At 49.8% G+C, this 21,614-nt stretch overlaps 1 protein-coding gene across 10 annotated transcripts in view; it reads left to right on the top strand.

The window, feature by feature from the left end:
• The window catches only part of NFATC2 (nuclear factor of activated T cells 2), a 147,064-nt gene extending 130,352 nt beyond the window's left edge, over nt 1-16,712 (top strand). For 6 of the 10 annotated variants that reach the window (XM_072944402.1, XM_072944404.1, XM_072944406.1 and 3 more), the window contains exon 10: nt 12,239-16,712. In XM_072944402.1, coding sequence (XP_072800503.1) covers nt 12,239-12,294 — 56 coding nt within the window. In that variant the 3' untranslated portion in view covers nt 12,295-16,712. Of the gene's footprint in view, nt 1-4,948; nt 5,037-12,238 lie in introns of all 10 variants that reach the window. The other 4 variants (XM_072944403.1, XM_072944408.1, XM_072944409.1 and 1 more) reach the window with 1 other exon arrangement.
• The last annotated feature ends 4,902 nt before the right edge of the window (nt 16,713-21,614 follow it).

Here is a 21,614-nt window from a genome sequence, read left to right as displayed (position 1 = left end):
TGCCTTAAACAACAGAGGTTCATTTTCTCACAGTTCTGGAGGCTGGAAGACCGAGATCCGGGTGCCAGTGTGATCGGATTCTGGGGAGATGGTTGCCTTCTTGCTGGGCCCAGTGAGCCTGCAGACAAACTCTCTGGTGTCTCTCCTTACAAGGCACTGATCCCATCGTGGGGGCCCCACCCTTATGGCCTCTTCTAACCCTGGGCACCTCTCCAAGGCCCACCTCCAAACACCATCACATTGCAGGTTGGGCTTCAGCATGGCCGTCTGGGGGCCCCAGGCCAGTCCTTGGCAAGGACTGTACAGGGGGGAGGTGCCAGGGCTCTGGCTGCATGTCCCAGGAGAGTTACGGTATCTTAGGAATACCTGGTATAATGTCACACACACACACAGTCCTTGTTCGTCACTCGGGGTGGCCTTTGAACTGAGAGCAAACCAGGCCTGTGAATCTCACTTGGAGAAATTTAGGACTGGCTCTGGTCCCTGCTTAAACCTGGTGGGATTTCTGTCCAGGCAGCTGGTGGCTTCTTGTGCCTGTGAACCTGGAAGGGGTGAGCTGGGGGTGCCCAGGTTTGTCTCATGGTCACTCGGGTACTTGGGGCCCTGCACCGGCCTCCTCTCCCCAGGATGTGGGTGGGTGGGCCCCACGGTGAGGGCTTGCTGAGTGCGTGTGGGGACAGGCTGTGGGTCGGTCAATTCTCACGCCAAACTGGGCTGAGGGACTCGAGAGGTGGGCAGATGTGGTTGGAATCTTTGGAGGGGGGCGTTTCAGGACAAAATGCCTGATTGACAGGAATGCGAGGCGGTCTGGATGCCCCCTTCGGGGACATGGGGATGTACGGATGTATCCTTCTTGTGGAGGGGGCATGGCTGTACTGGGAGCTGGTGCTGACCCAAATAGGAGGACACAGAATGATCTGGAAGGTGGATTTATGAGCCGGTGGTTGGCGCCTAGGCTGGAAAAGTCCATAAACCTCCAGTGACTTCTTTCCAAGCAGCAGAGGCTGTGCTGGTTTTCGAAGGAAAGGCCTGGGGTTTGGGACCTTTCCGGGAGGCCACGAGGAGCTTCTGTGCGCCTCTGAGCGGGGTAGCTCGGGGTGGAGGTATTTCCTATTGCTTCTTGCTTGTACCTGCTCCTCACCTGGAGTGTCGGACCCGCCTTCAGTTCTGTCTCTCGGGCACCAGCAAGGCTAAGTGAGCACCAGTGTCTTAACATAAATGTTTGGTTAGTTCCTCCAAGCCCCACAGAGAAAGATGGCTTCCCAAACAATTAGGTATTTATTTTATCATCTCATTTGTGGTTGCAGGCTGCGTTTGGGGTTTGGATCACTGTTTCTTTCCCCGATCTCAGCTGGATGTAGTCACTGACAAGTGCTTTTCCTTTGCTTCTGGATTTTTCTTTCTTTCTTTTTTTTTTTTCTCTTTTAAAGGCAGCAGCTCATTTTGCAGTGCTTTGTGGCTGATGCCTCCCGGCAGAGGTTTGGGGCCAGGGCCGTGATGAAACGGCCAGAGGACGAGGAAGCCTGCCGTGGTTTGTTTAGAATGCTTTCCTGCCTGCGGTCGCTACCTTCGAAGCTGTGTGGTTGCTTGATAGGAGAGGTGCCTCTTAACTGCCTGTAATCGTAAGAAATTCTGCTGAACTGGAGAAAAGCTGGGCAGATGAGCTCAGCTCAGCTCAGCTCTGAGTTTGGACAGGGGGTTAGTCCTCCCTTGTCAGGCAGCTTAGCTCAGAGAAAGTCCGAGCTGTTTCTCCGTAGACTGTGCGTCGGTGTGGAATCAGGGCCGAGGTGGAGAAAGGAGACGTGTTCCGCACTGGTGGGGAGGGACATCGGTCTTTTCACCATAGATCCGTTAACCTGCACGCACCTTAGACCAGCCTAAGTCCTGTGACACAGATGCGCCCAAGTCTTTCCCTTACTGCCATCCTGTTTCAAGATGTGCGCCCGGCTCTTGGGAGGCTAGAAGCTGGTTGTGTCGTTTGTCAAGGTGATAGGTTCTTGAGTCTGTGTTTTTTCTGTTTTATCTGTTGACACCTTGTACTTTCCTGTTAATTATCTGTGTTAAGTAATCAGTGAATCATTTCCGATCTATATCCCCAATGATCATGTAATCTACGAGACTGGCAGGACAATTCACCGACTGATGCCGAGGCTGTAAAAATGCAACGTTATGATCTAGTCTTCAGCCGTAGCCTCGTTAAAAAAAAAAAAAAAACTCAAAATGTGGCAGTGATCCTGGGACCTGAGTCCACTCACCTCAGTCACATACAGTAACTCTCAACACTGCCTTCCCTCACGACAGCTGTCCCCGTCTTATGAACAGCTGACTGGAGCGGGCACACTGATCAGTGGGACAGATCTCCTCTTTCAACATGTAGGGACGCAGAACTGTATTCTTGGTTATTGGAGAGGAGGGGATGGGACTGGTCCATCTCCTTCGCATCGTTTCTCTCACTCTTCCGTCTATCTGCTCTCTGAGTCCATTTGGCAGCATTAATGAACATTTGCGCACGAAGGAGCCAGCCAGCTACCTCATCTCATTCAGTCCTCACAGTTGCCAAGGAGGTCTTCTGATCTCCCTCTGGGGGAGAACTGAGGCTCAGGGAGAGGGCATGAGACTTTCACCGATATATCAACAGGGTGGTTTTGTGTCCAGGCTTCTGATGCAAAACTGCATTTTAACCCAGCCCCCAGGGCAGCCCGATGCTCTTCCGAACATGGGAAGCCCTGACCTGGGATGAGCACCTGTGGAGTGGGGGCCATTCCTGGACAAGTTGCTTCATTTTTTCCTCTGCCTCAGTACCTCGATCTGAGAAATGGGCATCACCCCCACCAACCCTCAGATATAACTGTGAGGCCTGAGTAAGGCATGGGAACAGCCACCTGCAGAGTAGGATGGTAGGGAGTCAGGGTCGTCCTCTGGCTCTTGGTGCCCGCCTCCCACCAGGAAGCAGACGATGAAAGAGTGAAACTTCGACTAAACAGGAAGCTGCGCCTCAAAAGTCCACAGACACCCGATCGGTTCGATGCTTTATAAATGCTGAACTCTGACAAGGGGGCGGGGCATGGAGACAGGGCCGGGCTTCCTGACTACTGGCCTTACTGGCCGCTGGTGTGAAGGGCCTGGGCCCCGGGGCTCCACATGCATTCAGAGTGCTGCTCGAAGGCCGTGACCTTGGACCCGTGCAAGGTACCCACGATGTGCTCCTTGAATGGGCACCTATGGATGAAGTGAAAACACCTTGGCTACCTGAGTACCTTGTAGCCATTCTTGCTGAGGAGTAACAAGCCTGTGGCTCAACTTTACCCAACAGCCGGTGCTCCTGTTGGAACTTTAAGAGACCAGGGACCCCAGTACCGAGGCAGGGAGACAGCTGAGGGGCCAGTGCAGTGAGCTAGACTGGAGGTGGTGAGGCTGTCGGGTCCGGATATATTTTGAGGGTAAATCCAGAAGTATTTGCATCTGGAGGGGATGTGGGCTGTGACCAAGATTGGCCTGAAGAAGGGAGTGTTTCCTATCATGAGACGATTATAGGAGGGCGGTTGGAGGTGAAGGTTGGGGGGCGGGTAGTGAGGGTCAGGGGGTTGGTTTTGACCATGTTAAGTCTGAGATGCCCAATGGGCGGTTAGAGCTCTAAGTCTGAAGTTCAGGGGTGAGGTCTGGGCTGAAAACATTAACTCGGCCACGGTCAGGGTAGAGGCGGTATTTTGAGACCTGGAGTGAATGGTTTGACAATGCCCCTGCTCTTGGACTTGAACAAGCCCCGGTGGAGTCGAGACAGGGAAGTATGATAGTGAGGGAGCCGCCTTGGGGCCACAGGCACCTGGGATTTTGGACACGGGGGCCTTTCTGCCTTAGGAAATGTCTTGAAATGCATGGTCCAAACTGTGTTTACAGCCACTAGGCTCAGGAGGGGAGGTGGTTATTTTGTCCTGGGCTGTGACTCACCCCAGCCAGTCCCGATCGAACAAACCTTACTGCAGCCCAGCTCTTGGGAGTCCGGGCCTGTAAACTGCAGGAGAGAACTCGGTGTTCTCCGCCTTGAGGATGAGATTTCAGGGAGCTCATGCCTCTCCTTCAGAGAGCATCCTTGTTCACCTCACGATGAGAACAAAGCTGCATCTAGTAAAAAGCTGGGTCAGTCCCTGCAAGAAATTAATCCCAGAAAGTATTTCTAAACCAAGCACTCAAAATGGCACTTACAATTTAGCCATTTAAAAGGGGTTGTGGGAACAAGTGTTTTGAAAGCTTTAGGCACTACAGAGCTCTAGAGAGGGGCTATTTAAAATTGAAGAGAACATGTGATATAATTGAATGCCTGTGAAGTACCCTGCTCCTGTCTCCTTTCTACGTGCCTTCAGTGCTCTGTAAAAATAGTAACAGTCGACCAAAGAAAAACAGGAAGAAAGTGTACAGTCTTACGAATTTGCATGCCCGCTAAGGTTGTATCACTAGCAAGAAGGAAGCAGGGGTCAAGTTTAGCATATATGAAAGCCTGAAGGAGGAAGGTAACATTGAGGTAGATCTGTCATGAAATTCTGATTTTCTTTGCCTGCCACAGCTGCCAGCATTATTTGCTCTTTAGAAACTCCATGAGGTAACAGCTGCAGAGCCATTTTGTCTAGCTTAAAACAAACAAACAAAACCCAACCCAAACCACCATAATCTTGCTGGTATATTTTGATTTCAGAGATCCCTATTTCTTTGCACAAAGTCATCTCAGTGATTATTACTCTGGTTTGGAGTTAATTCTGGCACAAATGTTAAGATGATAATAGAATTTGGGCTTCGACTACAGGCAGAGGGTTAAGTTTGATCCTGGGTTCTGAGTGGCCCTAGGTTAAGGGCTACTCCTGAATTGGATGATGATAACATGAGTTGGAAGCATAATAGAGGTCAAAGGTGATTTTTTTTTCTTCTCAAAAATGGTTTTGCAAATCTTTTTCAGAGCTGATAGACACACACCTTAGCTGGATACAAAACATATTATGAAACAGAATGACTGTGATCTTTGATCCGAGAAATCAAAGTTAAAGGTAATTGATATCTTCTGCCTTTCCTTTTGTTTTCCAGCTGTGTGTTTTCTTAACTTGAATTTTTTTCTTTTTTTGTAAAAGAAAACTTTACAACCTGAAGGCCCTCTCTCCTCGTTTTCCAACATTTCTCGCTCTTAAGAGCTAGACTTCATCCCTTTGTCAAGGGGACACCCCTGGGGGACATACCTGAGATTCTTGGAGGCTGGAGCCCAAGGTTGGGGCGGGGAGTAGGGTGGCGAATGGGGCTCTGGGAATTTGCATGCTCTCCCGGGGCCCCATCGCCCTATTCCAGGAATAAGGCAGCAGTGCCAGGTTCCAGCCCTTGGAAGTTCTGCTCCTGCCCTGTGCCAGCTCCCTTCTGGTTTTATACACTTTGCTTGGTGTTTCCAGTCCGGGAAGGCTCTCCATCAGTGGCGGGGCGTTCTGCACTGGGGAATAAGAGAGGGGTCAGGTAGATCAGAAAACTCTGCCCTGTGCAGCGGTCAGTTCCAGTCTTGATCTCATCGACTTAAAGTTCCACCCCCCCCCCAGGGCTTTCCTGTGGGCTTTGGAAGGTGTTAACTCACTGCTTGGTTTCTGGATGTGAAACCAGCCTGTGGAACTGGGATAGGGCTGAGTGTGGTTTTCCCACGGACTCAGCGGAGCCCCTCACCTTAGCTGCAAGCAGTAGGGCCCCTCCATGGAAGAGCCTGGGAGCCAGCGCAGCGATCAGGGGCGTCCACCTGAGCCAGTGAGGATGTCCCTGTACCTTTCTGTGCCTCAGCTGGTTAGATGCTCCTGCTGTGCTTTAACCCTCCGGCACACTGGTTAGCATCAGTGAGCACGTGCTGCACCCAGCACAGGGCGGTGCTCACCGTAGTCAGCCCGGGTCAGTATTTATTGTTGGGTTACATGCCTCACTGGGCCGTGGCTTTTGAATTGTCCATTTGTCAGTGAAAGTGGGTTCGCTACATCACAGGCCAGACCCCGAAGTCCTCGGCGCACTGATGTCCCATGCTGAAAACCCAGGCGACATAACCATCAGCTGTCACGCCCTTTAGCCCACAGTGGAGCGGACATCCCAGAGCCCTGGTTCCCAAGCGTGCTCTCCACCAGCGGTCCTGGGCTGGTTACCTGCCTGGTGCCGAGTCCCTCCCCAGGGCTTCACAGCCAGGGAATCAGGATGACAAAGCTGCAGCTGAGCGATCAGCGCTGAGACTCAGCCACTTAATCAGTCAACGGGCCTTTTTAGTGCGCTTCCCCTCTCCCCGGTGTTAGAACTTGGCCGTGCTTCTGACCTTGCAGGGCCTGGGAACTCCGGCGAGCTGGCTGTGCTGTGCATGGCCGCGGAGGGGGTTCACCGCCGTGGAGCTCCTCAGACCCCGCCCACGGCTCTGGGCCACAGGCCTATCAAGGGCTTTTTGTCCTTTTCACTGAGCATCTCAAGTCTGGCCTGGCTGGGCCCTTCTGGAAAGCTCTTCTCCAATGTTGTCAAGTGCACATGCGGAGGGGAGGAAAGGCTTGGGCGTCACTTAGCAAGTGAAAAGCATTTTGATCCCAAGTCCCAGGGGAAGGCTGAGGCCAACGGCCACCTTTCCGTGCTTGTGGGGAACACGGCCTGGGGGTCAGGGAACAAGTGGCCCTGGAGTTCACTCTTGGCCTTCAGGGTAGCCTTCCCTGGGCACAGTTGGGACGAAAGGTAGAAGCATCCAGAGAACACTCACCTGCTTTCTGGTTCAGCCGCCCTGGCGTCCAGCCATTGCCCCAGGCGTGGGCCCCGGGCATGAGTGGGGCAGGGCACGGTGGACGGAGGAGAAGGGCGCGAGGTGTTCAGGATCTTTCATTTGGCTTCAAGAACACAGCCCCCCTGGGTCCCACCGAGCTTGACGAGTGACCTGCTGGCCAGCCCCAGGCTCCCGTGGGCACTCACGGGGTCTAACCAGGTTTTAGAAAACATGCTTGAGGTTTAGGAGAGAAACAGGATGGGGCCTGTCCTCTCCTTCCTGTTGCTTCTTTCTCAGGGGATTAAGTTCCAAAGTCAGCAGTTAAAGGAGAGAATGCCTAGAATTGCCAAAATTCCCTGGACAGTCTTCTGAAACGGCACCTCCAGTCTAACAGTGTGGGTTTCTGTGTGTAACCCGGAGCGGCCACTCTTCCTCAAGCTGAAGTTTGAGAACCTCTGGGCTTAGCTAACAGAAGTCAGCCAGCACCAGGTGTCCAGGCCTGCCAGTGAACCAGAAGTCTCCTGGGGCAGAGTGGGATGCTAGCAGAGATCAGTTTTAAGAAATTTAACACTAGTCAAACCAGAATTGTTTGATGAATAATACTTGTAAAAAGCATTGGCTTCCCCAGATTACCACCCCCAAAAAGTAGAGGAAGAAAACATACTCTGCTTTCCTTTTCTTCTTTGCCACTAGGGTATATATACTAAAGGTTGGCAAACTGTCTCTCAGGCCAAATGTGGCGCCTGGTCTGTTAGGTTAAATAAAGTTTTATTGGCACACAGCCATGCTCATTTGCTTACCTGCTGTCTGTGGCTGCTTTCATGTTTAAAAAAAAAAAAGAGCTGAGGAGTTGAGTAAGGGACTATATAGCTCACAAAGCTGAAAATATTTTTGTCTGACTTTTTATAGAAAGTTTGTTGACCCCTGGTTTATTCTTTTTATGGCCAGAGCCACTTTTGACTAGAATAGTTACTGATTTGCAAACATCTCTTTAGATATGAATGACTTTTGTCATCTATGCTGAAATTATTATAGATTTCTTCTTTGAAGTTTTAACAAAAGATGTATTAACTTTATATACTTACATCTGCCCATCTTTCCTTCCTGGTTTCAGCCTTGGGTATCAGGCTTAGAACTCACCCTGAGGTAGTAGACATGTTCAACATGTGTGTTTTCATCACGATGTCTCTAAGGTTAACAAAAGGTCAGGGGTGCTTGTGGCACACTGAACGCCGCTGGCCTCAATTCTGTTCTGAGAAAGTGATGCTCAGTGACCACTTTAACCACTCGGCACATGGCCTTGTGTGCTGGTAACCTAGCAGAGGCTGCTCTGGCCTTTTCCTGACTCACACAAAACACACTGAGGATTCTGGGGCCCCAGAAAAAAGGTGATGACTAGCGAACTTCATAGTTCGCTATACAGTGGAGCCATATAAGGTACAGGTTAATAAAATGAGCCCTAGGGTTCGAATCCTGCTCCCTCCCCTTCCCCTGCTATGGCAAGTGACTGCCTGACTCTGTTTCTCCATCTATAACACCAGGACGACTGTAGTACCAGGTTTGGTGTGAGAAGTAACCTAGTGCTTGAGACAGTGCCTGGCACATAGTTTGCCCTGAAAAAATGGAAATGCTTATATTCTTCCATGGAGGAGTCTCCAGACACGCAGCCACCCCCTTGTCAACTGGACGACAGAGGAAATGTCAGCTCCCCTAAACCACGTGGCCTCGGCTGACGGGGTGGGGTCCTTGTGTGAGCTGAGATGCATGCATCAGGGGCTGCTGCGTGCATGCTGCTATGCAGGGTGAGGCAGGGAGCGCAGGTGACTCAAATACTGTGGCCCAGGAGGGACAAGCGCAGCATTGAGAATCCCATGTTTGCTTCTGGAGGGAGTTAGGCCCCCGCGGTGGAAATGGAGAAAGCGTCCCAGAAAAGGCGGTGCTCGAACAGGGGTGGGGGGGGGGGTCAGGACTCGGACAGGGAGAGGCGCTGTTTGGAGAACTGCCCGTGGCCCAGTTTGGGAAAAGGGAGGAAAGGTGAAGATGTTGGCAGAGGACAGATACTTGACATACCAAACGAACGAAATGCTGATGGCAGCGATCTCGAAGAGCGGGTTTAACACTCAGACCTCAGAGTCAGACCTGAGGACAGATTCCAGTGCAACCTGAGGACAGATCCCAGTGCAGTGTGACCTGAGGCTACTTAACCCCTTTCTAAGCTTCTGCTTTCTCATTCAGTAGTATGTTATTGAGTGCTTCCTGGGTCCTAGGGCCCTGTGACACCGTGTGGGGACAAAATTCAAGCACTAGAAAGTAAACTGTCAGGAACTGGTAAACAAAGGAGTCAAGGGGATGGAACACAGCTGGGGGGGCACTGCTGATTGCCCCCAGGGCCGGCTTCCTGGAGGAGACGGAGCAGAGCCTTGAAGGAAGTGAGGAAGAGAAGCATTTTTAGAAGTTGGCGGGGAGGCCAGCACGGCTCTGTGCTGGACCAGGGAGCTCGCAGTGCGGAAGCCTGTGGTCGGCTTGGCGGGGGTGGTGGTGGGGCAGCAGGAGGCAAGGTGATGAGACAGATCTGAGGGCGCCTCCAGGGGGCCTCGCGGGAGACAGGCCCAGAGCAGGGTTACCTTAAGCACGCAGAGGGGCAGAGTGAGGAAGTGACACCAAAGATGTGACTAAGAGGCAGCGACAGGGCCTAGCAGGAGCCGTTCTGCCCCTACAAGGGAGGGGTTCCACGATGGCCATCGTGAAGCTGATTCAAAGGGAGGGCAGCGCGACGCCCACCCCCTTCCCCCCGAATCCTCGAGGCAGCACAGGCAGGGCCTCTCGAGTCCAGCTGAAGTGGTCGGGCAGAGAGATTCGTGGAACCCGGAGCCCACGTTTTCAGACCAACGTGGCCGCGCTGCCGTGGCTGCCACCCAGCGGGCGCTTCTGCTCTAGAACTTTCTCCTCGTCCACAGCCAGAGGCATGAGCTCTGAGGTTTCAGAAAGAGAAGTTTCCTCTCCCCAGAGAGGTTTCCGTGGGGCATGAGTGGGCCTCGCTGTGGGGCCGGCCGGGGCCTGCACAGCCTCCTCCCCACCCCCGGCCGCAGGGAGGTCGAACAGCGTAGGTTTGCTGAGTTTTCCAGCTTCTCTGAAAGCTGCTTTCAGGTGGAAGCTGGGTCGGTTTCCCTCCAAAGGGAGGGGCAACCTTGACAACCTCCCGCTGCCCCTCCCCTAACCTGGCCTCGAGTTCTGAGAAGGGAAACGACCCTTTGGTGAGAGCCGTGGTACCAGCATCTCTGCCCACCAGCTATTTTTAGAAAGCTGAGGCTGTGGAAGGTTTCCACTGAGGATCAACTACTCTCATTTCCTAGGTTGAGAAAACAGGAAACCCTTCAGAATCCGGGCTTTGAAAAGCTTTGCATGAAGCCGCACTGACCCCTACCCCCACCCCCCGCATTCTGCTTTCACTCCTGCCCGGCTGCCCTCACAAAGGCCCCCGCTTCCCAGCCCTGAGCGGTTCCCAGAGGCCGGGGAAGGGGGTGCGCAGGGGATGTTCCTGGTTCAGGGCCCCTGGGAGTCAGCTGGTATCTGGTACACAGTCAGTGCCCAGTCAGAGCTGGTGAGCTGAATAAATGAATTCATCCTCTGAGTTCCTAGTATCAGATCCATTTCCACACTTTGGAAACGGCTGTAATTCTGATACACACATTCTTGCACATTAACACGGATGTGTATGTATGTACTAGGACATGGAATGTGTACGAAGGGACCACCCCACGAACCAGCGTCTGCTATACACCGGGCACTGTGATCATTTCCTCACTCGTATTATCTCATCGAAGCTCCTCAACAACCGTAGAAGGAGGGTCTTATTCTCATACACAGTTGACAGATGGGGAAACTGAGGCACAGAGCGGTTATATCAGTAAGGCGAGGTTCACCAAGCTAGGAGGCGGCAGAGATGGGACCCTCACCCTGGCCACCTGACTCTGGAACCGGAACCCTTGACCTCCCCTCACATGTGCTTTCAGCACACATCTGTATGAAGGGGGAGCGATGCCTGACTAGTTTCTGCCATAAAACAGAGCCCAGTGGGCAAAGCACCGAGTTTAGAGCCCAACACAAAGTGTGGGGGGCTCTCAGTGCCCATCACAGCTGACGGCTACTGAACACCAGTGACCTGGCATTGGGCTAGGAACGTGCACGTACACTGTGCCTAACATGCTCAGAGCGGTCCTGAAAGGTCCACACACGAGGATTCCCACTTCCCAGAAGACAAGACCGAGAGGCACAGAGAGGTCAAGTCACGCAGCCCCCTGGAGGGAGGGAGCTCAGAGTCAGACCTGGCTTATCCAGCTCCAGAGCAGTTTGTATCTGCTCTCCTTATTCTGGGAATTGCAGACTCACTAGGCAGGTGTTTTCCTGGGAAAAGCACCCTGGACCTGGGAGGGCCCAGCTGGATCATGTAGAGGCTGAGCACATCTCAACGGTTAACCCTCACGGCTTCCATCTCTGTAGCGTTAGGTTAAGGCTGAGACGAGAAAAAGTGGGAGGAACCTGTGGGAAGAATTTAGTGCTGGAACTAGGAGAGGGGAGATAAATCTACCTTTGATGGGACCCCACAGGGGTCTGCCTCCTGGGACCAGTCGACACAACCCCGCTGCAAGACCAAAGATGTGCACGCGCACGCACACACACACACACACACATTTTAGGTCACATGCACACCCTGCCTGGTGTCTGGGCTGCTTTTGCTGACAACTTTTCCCCAAGGACATGGAAGGAAGCCTTTTTGCCTTTGCCACTAACCTAAGACCTTACTGCCTAAAATCCAGGCACTGGTGGCTGGCACTGCACTCTTGGTGCTAAATTCCACACGTCTTTCTGGAGTAGGGGTGATGGAACTTTCCAGAGTCTCTCTGAGGACACTTGGTACTTAAGACTCATTGCGTGGTCCTTCTCCAGAGAGGGGGGAAGAGGGTGGAGTTCCCGGTTGTGCCAAAAGGAACAGAGATGCTGTTTACAGTGATAGCTCATCCTTCTGGTATTCCCAACCCACTCTTTTTAAAGACCCTCTTTTGAAAGCCGTACATTTTGTGGGTCAAGAAGCTGCGTTTTAGTCCTACCGTGGGTACCTTCTGGGGTAGTAGTAACAGAGGCAGTTCGGTGTACAGTGGAGCATCGCAAGTAAAAAGATAGGAGAGGCTATTCCTTAAATCATGCCCCGTGGCCCAAACCCATCCTGACACAGCAGTTCGTAAGTCACCATTTGGGTGTTTTTCACTAACACCTGTTCCGCACAGTGGCGTCACTGGGGGCAGGGTGGGGGGGCTGCGGCGCTGGGAGGTCACCGTGTAGGAAGGCATGATTATGTTAAAAAATGTCAGAGGTATTATCTCAAAGAACAAAAACAGGTTTTAAAGAATAGCCTGGCTGTGTTAGGTTCTAGAAAGCTAACCTGATCTGTGTTTTTGGTGCCCTCTCACCGGCCCCTCCCTCTCTTTCTCTCTTTTGTAGTTAATGAAATTATCAGGAAGGAGTTTTCAGGACCTCCCGCCCGAAATCAGACGTAGAAGAAGCCATTAGCAAGACACCTATCCTAGCTGACCCCTGGAGCCTTCCACGGCCCCTTCTCCCGGCCTCTCTAGTGTCCATCTTCCGGCCCGGAGGCCACGTGGGACCATGGACTGGCTGAACACGAACTCCCGATTCAGGACTCACCACCTCTCTCTGTGAACGTCAGAGAGCACACCACTCTGCCTTTTGAGTTCTGTTCTAAATCCCAAAGAGCATCTTGGTTGACTTTCATGGTGTCCCATCCAAACCTTAAGTGCCTGCTGACCCCAAACACATTCTGCACAAGACCGCCCGCTGGAACCCGCCCACGAACGGATAGCCTGGAGCCAGGGGCGCAGGCTGGGGAGGGGCCCGGAAGATGGGGGCACGGTGATTAAACCCCAGCCCTTGCATTCATTTTTTCAGGTCACAGATACAGCTCTTGTACCTTTTGAAGGAAAGGAGTTCCCAAACAGAGCAACCCAAGGAATGGGGCACAAGAGTCCGGCTTACAGGCTGAAGAAAACCAGAGAAGCCAGGACCGTCCATCCTTAGGGAATCGCCCGTTCCACAGTGGGGCCACCGCTAAAGCTTCATTTTAAAATTTTCTGATGCTGAAGCAAAAACTGTCTGGCTCATACAAGATCACCTGTTAAAACTTCCCAGCGTTAAGTTATGTGTACTTTTTTCCCCCTCCTCTGCTTCAAAAAGCTGGCCAAAGGTGGCCAGAGGGGGGCGCTCGCGGCCAGCATCTTCGTCCTGCAGCTGGAAGCTCACGGACTGGAGGAGGACACCTGGGCGGCTGGGTCCAGGCAAGCTGCACAGCTTTTTGATGTTCCTGCTTGCTTTCTTCTAACAGCCAAAGTGCTTCTACATAAAGTAGCTAAGAAGAATCTCAAGCATGTGCATTGAATTTTGAGAAGGAATGGCAAATGGGCAAAAGCAACCCCCCCCCAAAAAAAGAGCAGGTATTTTTATTAAGTACAACTGTTGTGAAATGTGGCCATTGGCGGACCTAAGTGTGTCTGTGGGTGGGTTCCCCCACAACGGAGGAAAACGGCTCAATTCCTTCTCTGACCTAGACCCAAAGTGAGACCCTCAGGCTCAGGATTTGGTCCCTAAGTTCAGGGGTTATTTTTACCTGAACCCACTGCAACCCCTCCTCGGCCCCCAAAGACGCATCTGCATTCGCTGCTTCATCACAAGAGTGACCTGAGTAGAAACGAATCCACTCATGCACCCCGACTTAGCTCCGCTCAGACCACCTGCAGGGGCTGCACGATTCCTCCCCCACCCCACCCCAGTCTCTCCACAGAGCACGCCCACAGTCCCCCGGAGTCTTCCTCCTTTGGTGCAGTTTTTGCAAACAAATAAAACCCTCGAAGTTCTCGGCAGGTGAGTTTTTAGCCACACCGATGTGTGCGTTTCCATTTACGGCAGACACCCCAGGACAAGCCGGGGTTTCCTTTTCGGCCATTGAATTGCTTGCCCAGGAATCCACACAGAGTGTAAGTGTTGCTCGCACTCTTTAGAAGGCTGCCCTTAGCAGGTGTGATTGAGACATCACTCTAAGAAAAGGATCATGGCAGTGAAGGGCCCTAAGTCCTAGCTTTCTCAAGTCTACCCACAGGTAAAACCTTCCCGAGGGCTGGGCCGGGAACCCTGGGCTTGGCGACCAGGCCCCGGTGTGTTTGTTCCTCCAGAGACAGCACAGGAAGCCCAGGATGGGGGCCTTCGCAGCCACGTGTATGTAACCTTTGGGTCAAGACCTAGCATTTCTTTTCCCCTCAAACAACAGGGGACTTTTCCGCCCACCCCAAGCCGAGTTTAGCAAAATTCTTTTAAACAGAATGCCAGTAGGAAGCTGACTGCAAAATTCTTTCTCATTAATAAGAAGTTCCTTATACAAGCAGCTTTACCTAAGGCACTGTCTCTCCAGCACTCTTGACTTCCCGGGGGAAGGGTTAAAGCGTCTGGTGAGTGATTTATTCTCACTTGACTGGCGAGGAGCCGTGTTTTGCACATGAGGGAACTGGGCCTTCCCTCGGTCATCTGAATGTCTGACCCACGTGCCTTCCTGCTATTGTAGCAAAACCGCTCAGCTTCACTGTGCGCGGGGGTGAAAAAGGACCAACGCATTTCCATCGCTATTCTAGCCCTGTTAGTGAGAAGGGCCTCCTGGTAGTTTACGTTCCTGTACGTCTATCTGTACGTGTGTGTGTGTGATACACACACCAACTCTTTTTTATTTTTTAAAGACAGCCTAGCTGGATATTATAGGAAGCACTTTCATACGCCAACTATACCAAATAGCAAAGGAAAGAGGAACAGAAGCATTAGAGACAAACAGGCAAGAGAACGTGTATCAGGACTGGACGGCAATCGAGCAAGTTCTGTCGGTCACAGACGCCAGGAGGAGGTTTTGCCAAGGGCAAGTTGCTCGAGAAGTATTTCCAGTTTGGGAAGAGGCAATAGATCCTCTAAAGAAGGAGAAAGGAAGGATGTCTCACCGGTCGTTGGGTGTGTCGCATGTGTTCTAGAGGGATCTGTTACGTCGAGGTTTGCACTTGCTACATCCAAAGCAATGTAAATATGTAGCACTTCCAACGGAAATCTACCCTGTTGCTGAATGTAGTATATTTCCAAAGTTTGCAAGTCTTCCTATATTGTACAAAAATAACTGCTGCTTGATAATATATAATAGCAACCCAAATTCGTATGTTATTAAATTTTATTTTCTTACCTGTATTTTTATGCTTTTTCTCTGTCCTCAAAATATCACATCCTGGTTGGAGTTAGAAAATATTTATAAGTGGTCAGAAATCTTTTTAAGTGTCTCTTTTTACAAATATGTGGATGGGTTTTTTTCTCCCCCTAAGAGAAAAAGATGTATTCTTGAAGACTTGTTAATCATTCCAGGAAAACAATCAAAAAAAACAAAACCCCACCTCAGAGCCTATCGGTCACCTGTCTCCTACAAGACAGCATCTCCAGAGAATGGAGGAGGGATGGCTCTGGAGGAAGGAAGCACCTGTCTGTTGCTCGAGGACACAGCTGACTTCAGTTCCGAGCCTCCACCTTGTCACTGAGGAGAACTTTCAAGTGTTTAGATCCCCCACCAGAAGTGACCGAGTAGTATTCTTGACTTAACAAGACTGCCCGGATTGTAATGGGGATTCTAAAAAAGTCCACGTTCGCAGACGCGCAGGCTAACGTTTACAGAGCTGACCGAATCCTGGGAGATAAACCCCTGTACGCATTACTCCAAGGACATCCAGAGTTTTCCACCAAAGACACAGCCTAGGCGAACCAAGTCATTTCCTTCTAACAACTGGGAAGCACTGATGTAGCCTTTCTTGTTTACATCTGGTGGCCAAGCCATCCCTCTCAGGAAGCCAGCCTTGGCCAGCGCGGAAGCTGTCACACACAGACAGATCGAAGCTGAGGAGCTCCAATTTGTCACTCTGGACTGAAGGGAGGCTGAGTTTATTTTCATGTCAAACCGTTTCCAAGTGCTTTTTATTTGTTGAGAATTGAAGGAACGTCAGGGGTCTGGTTAACAACTTTGTTTGCTTTATGTTTGTAAGAGGCACGGGGGTGGTGACATTCTTGGCAAACTGGGGTAAACTTTCCTGAACTCACTTTTGGAGGGCCAGCCCCTTAGCAGGTACCCAACACATGGGAACCTTGGGTTGTCCCACACCTGGGGCTTGGGCATCAAACCTCATGGAGCCAAGCCAGCGAAGGAAAATGGTTTTCCTCAGCCCAACTAAATGCTCGAGGAAAAGAAGTATCACAAGAAACTGTGGTTACAAACATCAATTTCCCTCAGCTTTCACAAATGCCTTGAGTTACAGCCAACATCACTGCCTTAACTCAGTTTGTTTAAAAACAAACTTTTCGGGTGATTGGCGAGCTAGGGGCACTCCCCAAGCCAGCTCCTCTGAAAATGAGCAGGGGTGTTGGGTGCTGGAAGAAAGGTTTGACGCCCTGCCTTTACGCAGTGGTTGGCCAGTGAGAATGAACTTCACCTGCCTCACTCAGGCTTTGGATGCAAATGATGCTGTTTCGATTAGGAGGTGCTTTCAGCACTTGGATGGGCCTGAGCAGATAGAGGCTGTGGCTGGGGCCAGCTTAGCATCCTGACACATTTTGTCAAAGAACCTCACTTACCCCTGTTGCCTCTACAGCCCTCAGAGGGGAGAAAAAGTTGAGAATGTCCTCTCCAACAAATAAAGAGTCTCTCCCACGGGGTGGTGCTAGAAGGCTTAGGTTTTGAAAATCTTGACTGTTAAAAGGCGTTTGAATACATCACATTGCTAGGTAAGACGTTTTTAATCTCCAGTTTAATGTAGTTTATTTTTGCTATATGTAAAGTATTTTTATACGGCTTGTATCATGATAGTTTAGCAATAAAACAGTTGAAAGCAGCGGCTACTTTGGTGTATCCTTCCTTCTCGAGTGATGCTGCTCAGACACGCCCTTTACGCTTTGAGTTCACACAGCAAGGAGCACTTTCTGTGTGCACATGCGGTTTACCCCCCGCCTCGGCCCTATGAGGTAGCCACTACCCATTTGACATCTAGGTCCCACGTTTGCATTTCACAGCAGGAGCCCAAGGTCACAGAGGCATGAGGTCCACCTGGATCTGTCCAGTTCTCTCCCTGCTCCCTCCCACTGCAGCTCGGCTGCAATCCGTGTCTCTCCACCTCTTTGCAAGGAGCACCCAGGTCCACAGGTTGCTAGCGTACACCTCGGGCCAGCTCGCAGAGCATTTACAGCGAGTGGGGCTGAGCTGGTCATTTGGAAGGCAAAACATGGTCTTCTGCCTGCCTATCTTACAAAACTCCAAAGTTCTCAAAAAAGTATCCTTTACTGTCAAACCCACAAACAGAATTAGATACTGTAAATACAGGAGTTTTCCAGCTGGCTGCCTCCTTAAAACAGCATTTTCTCCTTACAGCTAAAGCATCTATGAGGTGTGGGAAAAAAAATGCTACTTTTCTTCACATAATACTGTTCAAACTCCAGCCCACCCTTCAGTGCTTCCCTTGAACCCCAGGGAAGCCCCTGACCCAGGCCTGTGTTTCACGGACCACTCCCCTCTCCCTGCCCGCGACCCTGCGCTTGGGAGAGCGTCTTGGGGATTTCCCAAGTCCCCTCCCAGTGCCTGGAACCCACGGTGCCATGTGGGTACAGTGCCCCAGGCATACACAGGGTCCCACATGGGTTCTGGCTGGAGTGCCTTCCTTGAAACACCCCAGGTCCCCCTCTGGGACCAGCTAGTTGCCATTTCGCTTCAGGGCACAAGGTCAACCAGATGCCTCAAAGAGCTCCAAAACCCACACCCGCAGGGTCCCAGGCCAGGGTCCCAGCAAGTCTGCAGAAGAGCTTCCTGTGAGCAGACTGCTCCTGACGGCCAGCACAGCATTTTTATTTTGGGGGGAAGTCATGTGAGATTGGGCCACGAGGATGGTGCTGAGACATTGATTTGAGGTTGACTCAAACCACTTACCAAAGACAGGACCCCCATAGAAAATATTTCCCCAGGCCCGCCCACCTTAGGGCCAACTCCGCCCCCTTAGGATTTATGCTGTAGCTGCATCCAACTAATTCTCTAAATTAATTCACTTTCTGAAAACCTTATGCCACTGTTCCCAGAATAGAACCCAGAATCGTCCTAAGCAGAAAACAAGGATAAAACAACTCAGCCATTTAACGGTAAGTTTGTGCTCTACATTTACATGAGCCCCGCGTGATAGACACCATCAAATTCAGCCTATGCCTCAGTTTCCCCAGATACAAAATGAAGAATCTGCAATACCAATAGCTAACAGATTCACAATTCACCCAAAGCTGGACCTCATTTTCCCAATATCTGAAAGGAAACATTCAGAGTTTTGACAACAGGTCTTGAGTTTTTTCTGACTAGATCATTGAAGCCCAAACTTGAGCTAATCCAATTTTCAAATCCTGAAACAAAAGGGAAACAAACACACTGGGGCAGCCAGCCTCCCCTCCTTGGGGAGACTGTCCTCATCTGTGAACGTCCCTGTCCGTGTGGCAGCGTGGTGTAGTTTTGTCCTGAGGAGGAGGAAGAGAATTTACAAGTGGGAATTTAAGAAGTAACAAGACTTACAGGAGAAAACAAAACGCTGACTCCTACACAGCCTTTCACGTTTCTAAATGGGAAGGAAACTGGTTTCTTGGCAGGAGCAGGTCGAATACGAAATGAGCCTGTGAAGGAGGTGTAGACCATTAAGGGGCCATTAAGAAATGAAAGCAAAGCCATTTCTTTTGTTTGAGGAGCCCTGGGAGCTGTGTTGAACCAGAGGAGTTTGCTGTAAGCCTCATGCTGTGTTGATAGACAAAGATGAATGAGGTTGGATCGAACTGTCTCCAGAAAAGGCTTCCGACTCAACCATCTCTGCCTCCATGTGCCTGGTAAGCTACAGGCCGAGCGTGGTCAATGGCCCAAAGTGGAGTTATCTCCAAAGAGATGGAAACCCCGGCCCTATCCCAGGATTTCCAGGAATTCTTGGTTTACTAGAAGTTTTAACCTCAAACTCTGCACTGAACTCCAGACACAAAGTACAATGACCATCTGATCTTAGCTTTTCTTAGTGGGGAGGGAGGAGCTACTGATGGGATTCCCCAGGAAACACCCCCAGGCCACATGGCTGCTGGCTTCTGCTGGTCCTCAAAGTGTCAGGACAGCCATGGAGATCTGATCACAAGCCCTCTGCAATTAATACCATTGGGACAGCTCTTGAGGAGAAGCATTCATGGGATGATCTTGGCACCGGAGTTTATATACACCCTCACACATACGCTCTCCCGACTCACGCAACTGCCCGTGTGACTTCTCCACCTTGATAACCGGGAGGCATCTCCAGCTCAACATGCCCTGGATCTTCCTAATTTCTGGTCTCCTCTCCCCACCCCGAACGCTGGCCCTCTAGCACACCCCGTCTTCCCCATTAGTTTATGGCAACACCACCTAAGCAGCTGTGTAGTCAAAAACATAGGAGTGACCCTGGGTTCCTCATTGCCCCCAGGCCCCACACGTCAACAAGTTTTGGTGGATCCATCTCCGAGTCCACACCTCTTTGCTTCATGCCTACCGGACCACCTTTATCTTCTACCTAGACAACAGAGCAGCGCCTTCGCTGCCCTGGCTCACTCCTGTCCTCACTGCCCCCACGGTGGCCAGAACACATCACACCCATGCTTAAAGCCTTCTAATAGCACCCCTTTGTATTTATTTCCCCCCAACTTTATAGAAGTATGATTGACAACGTGTGTATGTTTAAGAAATTCAACATAGTATCTTGATATATGTTAAAAGCTGTGAAATGATTCCCCAGATCAAGCTATTTAACACATTACGTCACACAGTGACTGTTTTTTTGGTGGTAAGGACACTGGAGATCTACTCTTCTAGCAAATTTCAAATATATATATATTTTATTAACTCTAGTCATGATGATGTACGTTAGGTTTCCAGAACTTACTGATCTCAGAAAAAATTTGTCCCCTGTGACCAAATCTCCCTGTTTCCGCAACCCCCATCCATGGTAACCATCATTCTACTCTGTTACTATGAGTTTGATGTTTTTAGATTCCACGTATAAGTGGGATCATACAGTATTTGTCTTTCCCTGTCTGGCTTATTTCATTTAGCATAATGTCCTCCAGTTTCATCCACGTTGTCTTAAACAGTAGGAGGTCCTTCTTATGGCTGAACAATATTCCATTGTGTGTGTGCGTGTGTACGCATGTGTATATACGTCACACCTTTATCCACTCCCCCGCTAACAGATACTTTGGTCATTTCCCCATCTTAGCTATCGTGAGTGATGCTGCAATGAATGCGGGTGTGCAGATCTCTCCTCCAGATCCTGTTTTCCTTTCCTTTGGGTATGTGCACAAGTGGGATTGCTAGAGCACGTGGTAGTTTAGTTTTGGAGGAGCCTCCATACTGTTTTCCATAGTGGCTGTGTCAGTTTATATTCCCACCAACAGTGTGTAAGGGTTCCCTTTTCTCCTCCTTACCAGCACTTACTATATTTGACTTTCTGATAATGACCAGCCCAACAGGTGTGAGGTGATATCCCACTGCAGTTTTGATCTGCACTTCTCTGATGATCAGAGATGTTGGGCACTTTTTCATATGTCTGTTGGCCATCTGCATGTCTTCTTTGGAAAAATGCTTCTTCAGGTCCTTTGCTCCCCTCCCCCACCCCTTTTTGTGCACTAGTGAGTGTGAGTTCCTTATCTATTTTGAACAGTAAACCCTTATGTGATCCATGACTTGCAAATACTTTCTCGCATTCTGTGTGTTGCCTTTTCATTTTATTGATGGTTTCCTATGCTGTGTAGAAGCTTTTTATAGTTTGATGTAGTCCTACTTGTTGATTTTTGTTTTTTTCCTTTTTTGTTTATGCATTTGGCACCAAATTTGAAAAATCATTGCCAAGGCTAATGTCAAAAAAGCTTTCCCATAAGTTTTCTTCCAGGAGTCTCATGGTTTCAGGTCTCACAGGCAAGTCTTTAATCCAATGTGTTGATTTTTGTGTATGGTGGGAGATAAGGGTCCATTTTTATTCTTTTGCATGTGGCTATCCAATTTTCCCAACACCAACATTTCCTAAAGAGACTACCCTTTCCCCATTGTGTATTCTTAGCATGTTTATTGAAGATTAGTTGACATATATATGCATGGGCTTATCCTATTCTGTTCCTTTAGTCTGCCTGTCTCTTTTTATGCTAATACTGCAGTGTTTGATTCCTATAGCTTTGTAATGTAATTTGAAATCAGGAAGTGTGTGGCCTCCAGCTTTGTTCTTCCTGCTCACCATAGCTTTGGCTATCTGGAGTCATTTGTAGCTAAGTACAAATTTTAGAAAAAAACATTGGAATTTTGATAGGGTTTACACTGAATCTATTGATGACTTTATCTAAGGCAGACATTTTATTAATATTCTTAAAATCCTTGAATATGAGGTATCTTTCCATTTGTGTCTTCAGTTTCTCTCAGTGTTTTATAGTTTTTAGTGTATAGATCTTCACACTCCTTGGTTAAATTTATTCCTATGTATCTTGTTCTTTCTAATGCTATTGTAAATGGGATAATTTAAATTTAAAATTTTTTTTTATTTAATATATTTTTATTGAAGTATAGTCAGCTTACAATATGTCAATTTCTGGTGGACAGCACAATGCTTCAGTCATATAGGAACGTACATATATTTGTTTTCATATTCTTTTTAATTATAAATTACTACAAGATATTGAATATAATTCCCTGTGCTATACAGTATAAACTTGTTTATTT

Source organism: Vicugna pacos, chromosome 19 (genome assembly GCF_048564905.1).
Source record: "Vicugna pacos chromosome 19, VicPac4, whole genome shotgun sequence".
Classification (NCBI taxonomy): Eukaryota; Metazoa; Chordata; class Mammalia; order Artiodactyla; family Camelidae; genus Vicugna; species Vicugna pacos.
Note: the sequence above shows the minus strand (reverse complement) of the source record. Positions and strands in the feature narration are given on the sequence as shown.